This window comes from Micromesistius poutassou (assembly GCF_964030765.1).
Source record: "Micromesistius poutassou genome assembly, chromosome: 22".
NCBI lineage: Eukaryota > Metazoa > Chordata > Actinopteri > Gadiformes > Gadidae > Micromesistius > Micromesistius poutassou.
The window spans coordinates 9,032,624-9,045,897 of NC_140292.1; the positions used below are offsets into that span (position 1 = coordinate 9,032,624).

General features: G+C 49.0%; 2 protein-coding genes across 3 annotated transcripts in view; both read right to left on the reverse strand.

Moving 5' to 3' along the window:
• rabgap1 (RAB GTPase activating protein 1) overlaps positions 1-13,274 on the reverse strand; it is a 72,704-nt gene that overhangs the window by 29,925 nt on the left and 29,505 nt on the right. The gene's annotated exons all lie outside the window — the stretch shown is intronic.
• Positions 1,168-5,596, reverse strand: LOC311368018 (putative G-protein coupled receptor 21). The gene has a single exon (XM_084486898.1). The coding sequence runs from the start codon at positions 5,201-5,203 to the stop codon at positions 3,908-3,910; it is 1,296 nt and encodes a 431-aa protein (XP_084343024.1). The 5' UTR covers positions 5,204-5,596; the 3' UTR covers positions 1,168-3,907.

The window sequence follows — 13,274 nt, forward strand, 5'->3', positions numbered from 1 at the left end:
GTAACGGCCAATATTTAAAAGACACTATGCAACCACAGACTTCCCAATCTAATATTGACCACATAATTGCTTGTAATCTCACCAGCAGAAACGATAAAAGTTTATGGAATTGTATTGTAGGGCACTTTCTCTCACACTCACACACACACACACACACACACACACACACTCACACACACACACACTCACACACACAGGTTGTGGGTGGTCGGGGATGCAGACCTAGCAAACTCGAACACATCTAATCATTGGTGAAGTGTCTGGCTCAAAGGCAATAGGACACAGAAGGAGTCAGACACATGAGACGACGGCTTAACTACCCTCACCATGGTGGTCTGGAACCTCACTAATGTGGCTCTAGTGTTAATCATGTTCAACATTGAGACGATCCAGGAACCACACCCTTCACCGGGGGTCATATACAAGCCAAATGTTTAGAGTGGATGACCTCCTTAAGTCACAGTAATGCGTGTTTCTTAGTACTGCTGGGTCATGGGCCTGTCATTAGCGTAGACAGGCTGGGTCTATTTACAGCCTTTAGAAAACACACAGCAGAAAATCCAATACAGATTGCATGTCTGATAACAGAACGCTCGGGCTGTTTTCTCCCCCCCCCCCCCCCCCTCTGCTCTGTGGTGCTTGAGGTTATGTGGGTGGTATTTGTTCCTGCCTGTGTGTGTTTTCTATCTCTGCACAGTCTGTGTGTCTCACGGCACTGATTGTGCTGTACATTGCACAGCCGACCAATTGCAGTGTGGGTAGTGGAGAGAGTGTGTAAACACGATGATACGGGGAAATGTTTGGTGTCAACTTTTGCACATTAGAATGAATAAATGATTAGGACTTTACCAGGTAGTCTGTTTAACGAAGCATATAAAAGCGTTGCATTTTTCAGAACCCATTGCCCCAGTTCATCTCCCCTCGGCAAAACCCAGCAGCCCAGCGGTGCTGTGTCTCATGGTCTCAAGACCAGTGCCTCTGAAGACCCATGGAGTCAATTACACAGATCAAATAATTGTCCCGTGCTCGAGAAGCACGTGCGTGCGAATGTGTATGTGTGTGTGTGTGCGTGCAGTTGTGCAGCAGCCAAACCGTTCATCGATTCAGCATTGCCCCAGTTGCTCGTCAGCGAAGAATTGGACCATTAACCACCCTTGGAAAGGGAATGTTTTATTGAACAGACTTGATCAAGTGGTGGGAGGGCACCTCATCACAACAAAAGAACACATGTTGAAATAGCAATTATCATACACACATCAAGTTCACCAGCTGCGATGCCGTATTCCACTGTATAAACGGGAAAGGACAAACATGCTCAGAGTAACCATCACAGTCACCTCCCCGGTTACTAAAAGCTTTTTTTATCACCTGGTTGAATTGAACAAAAATACTAATTTTTCGTACAAGAAAATATAGCAAAGGCTAGGACCACGTAGGACAGGTAATAGGCTAAGAGGCTTAATATTTGGCAGTGCTCCTCAGAAAAAAAAAATCCTTAACAGTTCAAGTCGACAGCAAGGGTTACGTTTGTCGTACAAAATAAGGTAGGAACACCGGACACATGGTACCTACACCTCACTGCGAGCCTTTGTGCACATCACAGGAACCGAGGCTCTCACACACACACACCCCTGACGATGCAACGGTCGGTGCAAACCGCGGGTAAGGTGATAATGATGTCTAGGGGGGGATGACGGTGGACACCATCCAGAACACACTGTTCAGTGCAAGCTCGCACTTCCACACGCATGTGGAAGGACAGGCCCCGTTCACTTTGTACTCGGACGCACAAACATACAGGTTTCTATCTGTGTGGGACAACAGGGAAACCAAGTATCTTTCTGTGTATCGTTGGGCCTAATTTGCGATGAGCCAAACGGGGTCCCGATGTTAAATTATTCAAATAAATACATTTGCCAACTCTTAAATATACAATAGTTTATTTACATGCACTTGGATAATTGTAAACCGAATGCAGAACAAAATTTATTCAGCGATTTATATACAGCCTTCACTGAAGCATTAATCAAACTAATCTCCACCTAATTCAAATAATTGATCTCCATGCTGCCATGGCAACTGTATTGGCTCATCATGGGAATTCTACAAAAGGCAGTAATGGGGCATCTCTAAAGTCAAAGAAAAAAGGTATTCATGTAGCACATTTTATTTCAACGTTACCGCAATAACAAAGACAAGGGACCGGGACAGTGCATTGGACTGGTATAAAGTCAGTTACAATCTCATCTCAATGCTCTTCAGAATTGTCATCATTCATTTCATAAATATAACTTAATTATCAGAATATATTACCATATCCCAATAACACCTATCACACTCTCTTTGGTAGAAAAAAAAAACGAAATTAGGAATCTATGCACAAATAAAGTGAGTACCAGTATCAATAATAAGAATGGTAATAGCTTATGAGAAGAAAAATATTTCCAAAAGTGCCAAATAAATGCAATTATTTTCCAAAATGTATATTCCCAAATGCATATTTTTTGTTAGATCACAAAAGACACACAGACACAGTGAAAACTGTTGTTGTGTGCTTGGTTACGTTTGCTTGCCCGGTCGCCTGTTTCTCCTGTGTATGCGTTTGTAATTATGTGCGTGGCCTTCACTGCTGGCACAGTTATGCAATCACAAAACATCAGGCTACAGACGCGATGCGAGAGTGCAAGGGTGCGCAACTGAGACATTATAGAATTCAATACTAGTCGCTGGGAAATGGTAAGATTTTCTCTCCTAGCAAATCACAAACTGAGACGGCAAGGGTTCCAGTCTGAGGGTTCTGAACCTATTTGGCTGATCATGTGTGGTTAAGGTGGACCCAAAATAATTAAACATTTGACCGACAATGCACGATTCAGGAAATAAATATACCTAATTAGACCAAACCCCACTGTAAATATTAAAATGAGGAGATGCATGTAAACTAGTGTTGTGGTTCACGCTCCGTTTAACAGTCTTTCATCTGATAATATTCCACTTCATATTTTATAAGCGCAGAATGTTTCCAAAAGAAAAATCTCCATCGTACAAACAGGTTAGGAAACAAGGGACGTGAAAACATCTTGGTCTGGACACATGTTCCGTTAAGCTAATGCTATAGCAAACAATGAATGTCTCAATTCACCAGGTCAAATATGGGTACATACCCATACGCATACTCAAACACAAACATGAATTTCATGTCTCATAAATTACTTGAGTATTTTAAACACCCTGCGGCTAAGAACAACATTTAATTAAAGAGTTTGTTTTTCCTAAAGTTCAACTCTAACATCCATTAAATCTTCCTTAAAACCAGCCGTCTAGTTTAAATAACACATATTTTCCATCCATTCTTAACATTCCTGTTTTGAATGTTCAGTACACATTACACCAATCTGGTGCACGGTTCCACAAACTTCACATTCTGCTCTTCCTGTCTATGTGTACTTTTGGCTAGATAAGGTTTTGCCTTTCATTACAGCAAAAACAATAAAGACGTCCCGGACATTTCTCAAACCATTCCTGCAGGATACTTCAAAAGTCTCATCCACCTTCATAAAACAAGTGATCCCTCGCTCTGTGAACCCCCGTCTTCTCTCAAACGCACGAGAGTCTCCTGCATCGAGCCCTGGTCAACCTCCGTGATCGGATCGCCTCCCTAGTCCTGCGCTCTCTCCTACCTCTGTCCGTCTCTCACTGTTCCCTTCCGACCGAGCACGGTGCCACGAAAAAACGTAAAGGCCGGCTAGAAACGACTGCAACATCATCTAACCCCTGTGCTCATCTGTCTACCGGCACGGTCTAGCCCCCGCCAAGAGGGAGACACACACGAGAAAATGCTTCAAGCAACCTCAAAACTATTTCAAATGCCTTTTTAATTCCCCAAGCTCATTCTGGGACGCGGTCCTTAGACGTGACATGTCGTTCCCATTTTTATCTCCCCGTGACCGTAGCCGTACCCGGGTCCTCTGCTGCCTTGCTCGGAGGGCCCGAAGCAGGCCTTTTTGGCGTTCCTGCTGCTCAGCCTGCTGCCCGCCACGCTGCGCTGCACGCAGAAGGAGCACAGGCGCTTGAGGCCCTTGCGGAAGGCAGAGTTCGACAGGCTGTAGATGAGACAGTTGCAGAAGCTGTTGCTGATGGCCAGCCAGGTGGTGAGGAAGGAGGCGACGGCGTGCTGATAGATCCCCCCGCTCTCCAGGAGGAAGTACAGGATGTAAGGCAACCACAGGATGTAGAAGACGCTGGTGATGCGGAACAGCACCACCGCGTAACGCTTGTCCGGGTAGGGGGCCGCTGAGGGCTGTGGCGGCGGCGGTGGTGGCGGCGGCGGCGGCTGCTGCTGCTGCTGCAGTCTCTGATGCTGTGGCAAGTGGGCTAGCTGGCCCTGCTCCACCACGCTGCAGTCCTTGAACACGGCCACGGACCCCGAGGACCCCACCGACCCCACGGCCAGCCCCTGCAGCTGCTGCGGCCGGTAGCGCGCGTGGCGCTCGCTGATCTCCCGCGTGTGCTGCCGGCAGATCTTGAAGATGTTGGCGTAGGTGAAGCAGACGGTGAGCGCGGCCGGCGCGTAGAGGAACGCCACGATGAAGGTGGTGAACGCCGGCTGCGTGCGCCACTCCACCGCGCACCAGCGGACCACGTCGCCGTGGTAGCACGGCTTGCCCCAGCCCAGGAAGGACGGCAGGAAGATCAGCGCAGAGTACAGCCAGATGACGCCGATGCAGCAGCGCACGCGGCACGGCGTGACCAGCGAGGCGTAGGTGAGCGGCTGCGTGATGGCGATGTAGCGGTCCACGCTCACGCACGCCAGCGACGCCATGGAGACCGACTTCAGCACCGACACGATGTAGCCGAACACCTGGCAGGTGAGCTTGGCGTCGAAGCCCTGGAGCCGGTGCAGCAGGGACAGGGAGGGGATGAGGCAGCTCACGCCCACCAGCAGGTCAGCGTAGGCCATGGTCTGGATGAAGGCGCTGGTGGTGTGCTGGCTGAGCAGCGGGGCGCAGTGAAAGACGAAGATCACCACCAGGTTGCCGCAGATGATCAGCACGGCGAGGAGCAGGATGATGGACACTTCCAGGATGCAGGTGTTGAAGATGTGGGGGTAGCCTACCTCCAGCAGGCAGAACGGGGCCGAGGAGTTGAACAGGTCGGAAATGGCGGAGCTTAGGTTCGATGGATCCAGGGTGGAGTTCATCATCTTGGGTCGGGGGCACTCGTCGAAGGGAGGACCCCCCCTGAAGGGTGTCGAAGGGGGACCCGCTCCCTGTTGTCACGCCGGTGGGTTGGAGCTTATGCCGACTTGCTACGTGGCTTCATTTACAGCATAAAGACTCCTGCTGAGACTCCATGGTGAGAGGTGGAATCCTTGGAAGCCTCTTAGAATCTCCTCCTCAGCCGACAAAGGTGGTCGAAACGGGACAGGTGATCACGCATGTACGCAACAGTCTTTCCACGTAAAAAACACGCATTCTGATCACAACCTTCCCTTCGCCGCAAGGTTAAATGTCCATCGGCTCGCAAAAGTCCAAAGTCACGTGAAAAAAGGGACAAAACCAAAGACGTGGGCCAGAGTTCGGTCCGGTGGGCACACAGAAACGTTCCGTCCGCGGTTCCTTATAAAAGTCTGTGAGAAAAGGCTTCCACATCTGCTGCGGGGGGGGGGGGGGGGGGCGAGTGGGGGGGGGGGGGGGGGGGGGGGGGGGTGGACAAGGAGAGCGAGGGCTGCTCGCTGAGACTACAGTCTGCACAGTCCCAACAATAGCTCCTGATGAACGTACGTTATTGCGTAATCCATTGGCACCGGCTATTATGTGAAGCGGTCAATAAGGCTATCAGCCGCGCATCAATGGCTTCCCGGGTCCCTCTCTCGCGGGGGTCCGTCTCCGCGTCCTCGTTACTCCCCTAGTCTCTGGTGCGCTGTGCCGTCCCTGCCTCTCTGAGTCTGCTCGGGCTTCTCTCATCACGAGGGAGCGCAGACGAGACGATGAGGAGGAGGAGGAGGAGGAGGAGGAGGAGGAGGAGAGGATGAAGGCAGCGCAGAGAGGGTGACCGATGTTGTTGGAAGACCCGTGCGCAGACAAACATGCGCTCTCCCACAGACACGCACACACACACACACCCCCGCACACACGCACACCCACACACACACAGACAGAGAAGCAACCACACACACTTCTCCTTGGATCTTACCAGAGAAGCAGTTCACAATGTGGGCAGGGAACGTGAGGGAGCCAGGCAGACTAATGCTGGGAGAACACCCCCCTGTGTTCATTTATCCTCGCTCTCTCTCCCTCTCTCTCTCGCTCGCTCTCCAGAAGCGATGGCATAGAGGGTCCTTCCCTCTCCTCTGTAGCTGTAACCAATGGCAAGCTCTGAGGGTGTAAGACCGCCCCTTTCCCTCCCCCTCCACTTTTCTCCTCCCCTCTGTCGCACACAGGCCACGCCCACACCCTCTGTCCTCATACATAATACACTTGAAAATTGCTGGCAGTTACGTATTGGTTGTTTTAAAAGGTTGCTGAACTGTGTCCATCTACAATGCTAGGCGCACGTAAACAGCACATTACTCAAACAGGACAAGCACACAGACACACACACACTCGGTGGGTGTGTGTGTGTCTGTGTTTGACCGCCACAGTCAAACACAGCCTTACAGTCACACACTCCCACACACACCCTCAAGAGTCGCACACCCCCACATACACTCCCCCACAGTCTTTCTCACTCACAGACTCTCTCACTCACCCCCACATTCTCTCTCTCCCTCACTCACCCCCACAGTCTCTCTCACTCACAGACTCTCTCACTCACCCCCACAGTCTCTCTCTCACACACACACACACACACACACACACACACACAGACAGACAGTGATGTCTGCCATCAAACATTTAAAATATTTGAGCCATTAATCTAAATAATATTTTGTTTGAGGTCTTTAATCAAAGCCAGGATAGCGTACTGTATCAGCTCTCTAAACATTCTGTCCAAAGTCAACACTGACTCAAAACAGATAAGCATGGACTGGAGAGAAAAATCACCCCTACAGTCAATACACAAATATGGTACTTTCTCTTCTGCAATGAAGACCAGAGATTACTTTTTCACAACAACCATTTGATTATAAATAAAAGATTGCCCTTTATTTCCTCAGGAATGTCAACACAGTGTCGATGGCATTTCAACAGATATAATGCTTGAGAACCTGGTGACTTCTGAGTGTGGAACAAAAGGTGCATATTTCTGATATATACATAGATATATATATTAGATCTATAATATTTACATCTATTCTGTAGCACTGTGTGATTAAAAGGCTGGTGTCTCTGTTTTACCAAACAACTCTAACTCCTCCATTTGTTTGTTTTGGGTCCACAACGCTCAGTCACAACGACCTGGACAGCCCATCGACCGTATCCAAACGCACCACATGACCCACCGTACTGGTCGCACTCCTTCTGAGAAAGGACCAGACATACATGTAGAGAATATTAGATTAGGCGTTCCCGGAGCGCACACAGGGCCCACTGTTCGGGACATGTTTTACAGTTTACCAGGGTTATAAAACCGGGTTCTGACATTGGTTATTGGTTATGAGTTTGGATCCCAACAAAGACAACATGTTACCGGACTTGCCCAATGTGTTGATATGGTGGGGCTTGTTACAGGAGATGCGAGTGGACTTCCAAACAGAAATTGTCCACAGTGGATTACACAAGGCTCCGCTCCGAGCGATAAGAAGGGACCTCATACAAAACATTTCCCTGTAGCTTCCAGCCAGTGCAGGGAGGTCCCCATGGCAACTTTACCATAATAATAACAATACTATTCATACAGAGAGAATATGTTTGTTAAACAGTGGCGTGCTCAAAATTGTGTAAGCGTGTGCTAAACCCCCCCCCCCCTGCCCGCTGTAAACAACATAACCCATGTCTAACAATGGCCCTTACGTAATCGGTAGTTCTATACAAACAGTTCCACTTTCCTCCAGGGACTTTTTAGATTTTAAAACAGTACTGTGTGTTTAACCTTGCTAATCCCCGTGCAAGTGTGCCAGGGTATGAATGCATGTGCGGAGTGAGTGATTATACGTGCACATGGTCCGTTTGTGTGTGTGTGTAAGTGTCAGTGTGTGTGTGTAAGTGTCAGCGTGTGTGTGTGTGTGTGTAAGTGTCAGCGTGTGTGTGTGTAAGTGTCAGCGTCTGTCTGTGTGTCTGTGTCAGCGTGTGTGCATGCGTCTGTCTGTCTGTCTGTGTGTGTCAGCGTGTGTGCATGTGTCAGTCAGTCAGTCAGTCAGTCAGTCAGTCAGTCTGTGCGTGTGCGAATGCTGCAACTGCAATCATCACGTGATCATCACTGCAATCATCACGTGAACTCCGAAACACTAAAACATTTAGCGTGACCCAATGTTATTTTGGGATATATAAAGCACTTCATCTAAACCCTAAAACAAGTTGTGTTGAACACGGACATGCCCTCATCCGCGTGACTTCACGGTAGCTTAAGCGTCCACACATGTGTCTACACATGTCAAGAGGCATCCAGATTCCAGATGCTTCTATGTGTGTGATGTGATGGTCACATGGTATACCAGGAGACCCCCCCCCCCCCCCCCACCCCGCTATCTGCCACGTAAACATCTGCTCTCAGAGTCAACAAGACGCATCATGGCACACATTCACTAATTATACAGGTTTATGCATATTTATATAGGAATCGACTTGTCTCTTAATTAATCCGTCTTAATTAAACTCTTGGAAATCATGTGACCAAAGGAGCCCAAGACTGCTTGACAACTCTTCAATAAAATATGAAGGAACATTCAGATGTTTGCGTCACGTTTGAATTCCTGTTACTATCCTGCCCTTTCTAGTATGTGTTTTTATAATAACATGCATGTACTATATATTTATTTGATCATTAAGAATACAGGCTAATGATTTAAAAAAAATACATTGGATTAGTTTAACTAATCCAATGTCTTTTTGTTTGGTTGTGTTTGTATAGCGTGATGGAAGACAAAAGTTACACACACACACAAAAACACACGCTGGGCTACACCTTTCTGCCCCACAATCTAGACTCACACACGAGAAGCTTAATATAGACACAACACTGGATGAGAGAGTAGGGGGGGGGGGGGGGGGGAGAGAGAAGAGGAAGGAGGATAATCTGCAGGTTCTTGGCTCTGAGGGGCAATAGGAGGAAAGAAGTGGGTGAGCCAGAGAGAAAGGATGAAGGGAGAGATAGAGGGTGAGGACAGAGAGACAGAAAGAGAGAGAGAGACAGAAATAGAGAGAGAAGGATGGGAGGGAGAGAGAGAGAGCGACAGAAAGAGACTGGGAGAGAGAACAAGAGAGAGGGTGAGGAGAACGGATTAGGAGAGTGAGAGCAAAAGGGTGAGAAAAGAGATAGAAAGGGGGAGTGGAAGGAGAGAGCGGGTGAGGAAGATTGTGAGCCAGACCAGGGCTAGAGCATAGTATTATATACCATAATATATATACTATAAATAAATCAAAAAGGCTTTCGTGTGAATGATAGTGTTATGGCAGCGAAACATGTGCCCCATTTAGGCCATTGCTACCCATTCTTTGCACGTGATCCGCAGGGTTTATGCAAGCGCAAAATACCAGACCTTATGACTATCAAAGGTCAAGTTACACTCTGCCATAATTCGATTTAATAGAGCCTATTCGCGGTCCACAACACCAGAACACTTTACATTACCCCTTTACCTTCGCTCTGCAGTCCGCGCCGGTTCGGCAGTACGCATGACAAAGCGACCCATGACACGCATTACCCTATACGACAGACACCTGGAGAACGCAACCCACTCTTAAAGCTCCAACCTCCATTTTGAGACGCGTGCACCTGCAAAACCTCAAAGAACCGCTCACCCCCTAAACCGCTCCGATTCCCCTTAGCAGGAATACAAAAGAAAGCGCCATTCCAAAGGCAGAACCCAGGAGCGGTTGTTTCTATGGCGGTGAAACTCACATCGGCGGCTCACAAACGCAGTCATATTAAGACCTAGTGCATCTGCTGTGGCGCTGTCACTGCGGGACCTCCCGTCCTCTGTAGAAATGGACTCGGGCAGCGGTGGAGCAGAACGGCACTCTGCACCATGTCGACAAACAGCCCCGGGTGGGGGGGGGGAAAGCGGCGTTTCATCGCATACTATTCCTTTAACAAGCGGGAAGACTTTGCAGCTTGGGACGAGAGAACGATACACACACACACACACACGGTCGGAAGCCATGTGGGTGACACTGGGGACCCGGACAAGTTTATTTGACAGAAGGGGTTGTTTTCCCCACCGTCTCTGCGTGGGGGAGCCTGCGTGAAGCCGTGTCTGGGGGGGGGGGGGGCAGGCCTTTGTGTGTGTGATGGTGTTTATATACACAGTGTGGATGGATGTGCACGTAGGCCCCATCTGAGCACGTTGACATCCTGCGTGTGCGCGGCCTGTCTGAATAGTACAGGTGTCGAAGGCTCCGGTGAAAGACGGTGTGCGCGCCCGTGTGTCAATGCGCCGACTGGAACGTTGGCACCTAGTGTTCAGACGGTATTGGGCTAGAAAAAGCAAATACGATTGCTTCCCATGGTACCATGTTACTCGGTACGCTTGTACAAGAAATACCCCAAATAATCCCCTTTTTGTGTTTTGTTCACACGCCTTACTGACGGCGAACATGCAACAATAATGACTTTATTTTAATTACAGATTGACATCACTGAATCCAGAGCCTTTAATTACACCAGTACACTATTTGTATTGTTCCCTACCATTCCAGTGCCAAGCCGAATCACCAAACCCTCAGGCTACCCTAAATGTCCTTGAAAAAGGGTCTGTAGATATGAGACCACGCCTTATCAGATCCCACCACCACCAGGGCTACGACCAGTTGGTCATCACCCTATCAGCATGGGATCGCTCAACACATTCTGGGTTCGCTCAACATATGCGCCCGAGTCAGGCCTGCTGACGTCAGCATGGAGTCAATGGTTTGGAAAATGAGATCCGCAACGCAGTCAGCCACAACACACACACACACACGCAGGCACACGCACACACACACACACAATAATACAATAAGCAAAACTATGTCTGAAGCTGTTTAGATATGCCACTGAAGGAAAGAAAGATTTGGGTTCATGTCTTCGACCTCCCCATAATGCAAAGAACGTAAACAGGTCATTAGTTAAGCATGAGATAAGATTATCATATTTCCTGATCCCTTAGGGACGGGGGGATTGTCGTGGGGGGGGATAACTGCCGGGCAAATCGGATCAAGATCACGGCTTCAATAACAAGTACAAACACATATCCAGCCTTTCATTACATCGCTAACTCAAACACGCTGCATGTGACAGCCTCGTCCACGTCCGACCCAGAGCCCCGCCCCGGGGCGACGCCACACCAGCGAGGCCCCTACGCAGCGGCTCTTCAACGTCCCAACGACCGCCCTCGTATGACGAGGTGCCACGAATTACGACAAAGCCACCGCGTCCAACGGCCCCCGCCGCCGCCGCAGACGGCTCCTCTGCTCGGCGCTGTAGCGCCCCACCGCCAATAAAGCAATTAGCCGCGGCTTGGGCCTCGTTCCAACCCCGGCGGTACTAGTATCACGATGTGGGCCGCGGCCAGCCCGGGCCCCTAATGACTCAATGTGTTACCACTGGACTGATAACAATCGTGTCCAGACTAGGACTTCCCGTCCTGTGGGCCCCCGCAACCTCAATTAACAAGGTCATCCGTGACCGTCCACCCGCCCACCCATTCATCTACCCGCCCGCCCGCACACGCGCACGCACACGCGCACGCACGCACACACACACCACAAACCCACCCATCCATCCATATACTGATGCCCTGCTGAGAACAGACAGGGCCGTGGTGGATGTTGGTGGGAGGGACAGTGCTCATAGGCTAGGACAGAACGTGCTTGAGCAAACACAAACAGGCACTGAACATACAGAGCACACAAAGCTATTAGTATTTCTTTGTGTGTGTGTGTGTGTGTGTGTGTGTGTGTGTGTGTGTGTGTGTGCCAGTGTAAGTGTGTGCCAGTGTGTGTAGAAGAGTAGGGGGATATTAGATTAGAAAAAAGAAAACCGCTATAAACAAGGAAGGAGCAACAAACCTTGCAAAGTTTTGTTGAATTGCGGTTCACTTTGAATGCGCTCCTATGCCATGTTTTAATCCCAGGCGTACGTGGAATTAACACAGCAGGAAACGCCCTTACCTGTCAAGTGCATTTTCACACCAGACAAATAAAGTCTTTGTTTGACTGTTTATATTTTAATGATCATTACAGGTTGTTTTTTTTCCTCAGCGATCGTCTCTGTAATGTCTGATCGCGGTTGCTTCCAAACACACAAAAGCCCGTTCCAAATCACTCAACGACACGTCACAAAGATACATTCATCCACTTCTCCAAGGGGGGTAACACACTTTATTCTGTTCCTTTGTTTACATATGACACACACACACATGGCGCGCACACACACACATGCACGCTTTCATTTCCCAGCACATCGCCGGTAACCATCTTGCGGATCCCTTTATCTGGTGTCTCTGGTGTGTCACAAGGCCCCAGTCGGCCTCGAGAACAGACCGTAGAAACCCCTGCCTCTGCCTGTCTCCCCCTCTCAGAGCCAGATGTAGTTATAGTGCAACACTATTCTGATATCCCCTCGCCGGCCTCTGCCAGCCAGTACTGCTTTACTCGCTCTGCTCTCCCATGGCCAACTTCTGCTGCTAGTGCTGCGTTCCCATAGGCAACTTCCTGGGTAATTGTCCTCAAATGAGGACAGCAGCAGCAGAGCTTTTTCCAACACAAACCGATCATGTTGTCGGGAAGTGGGAGAACAATAATACCTTTGTATTGACTCCGATATACAGCGAGGATGCTTTTAAGCCGGGGTCTTATGCTTATGATTATTTCATTTACCTGCAAAGGACAGCGGTAGGAAACCCTGGCAGTGGAGTGTGGACTGGAGGTGAGGAACAGCAACTAATAATAATAATAATAATAAGTGTGTGTGTGTGTGTGTGTGTGTGTGTGTGTGTGTGTGTGTGTGTGTGTGTGTGTGTGTGTGTGTGTGTGTGTGTGTGTGTGTGTGTGTGTGAGGGCTGTCAACGAATATTCTGAATTCAAATAGTTTTTAGGTGAAAATTAATATTGGAATGTGGAAAAACACACAGCGCGCCACGGCTGAATCACTGAATGAAGCCTGCCATATTTGGAACAAGAGTCGGGACCTTA

What these genes read in the sequence shown, in the direction of transcription:
- LOC311368018 (XM_084486898.1), bottom strand. Translation starts at nt 5,203, where the DNA reads ATGATGAACTCCACCCTGGATCCATCGAACCTAAGCTCCGCCATTTCC.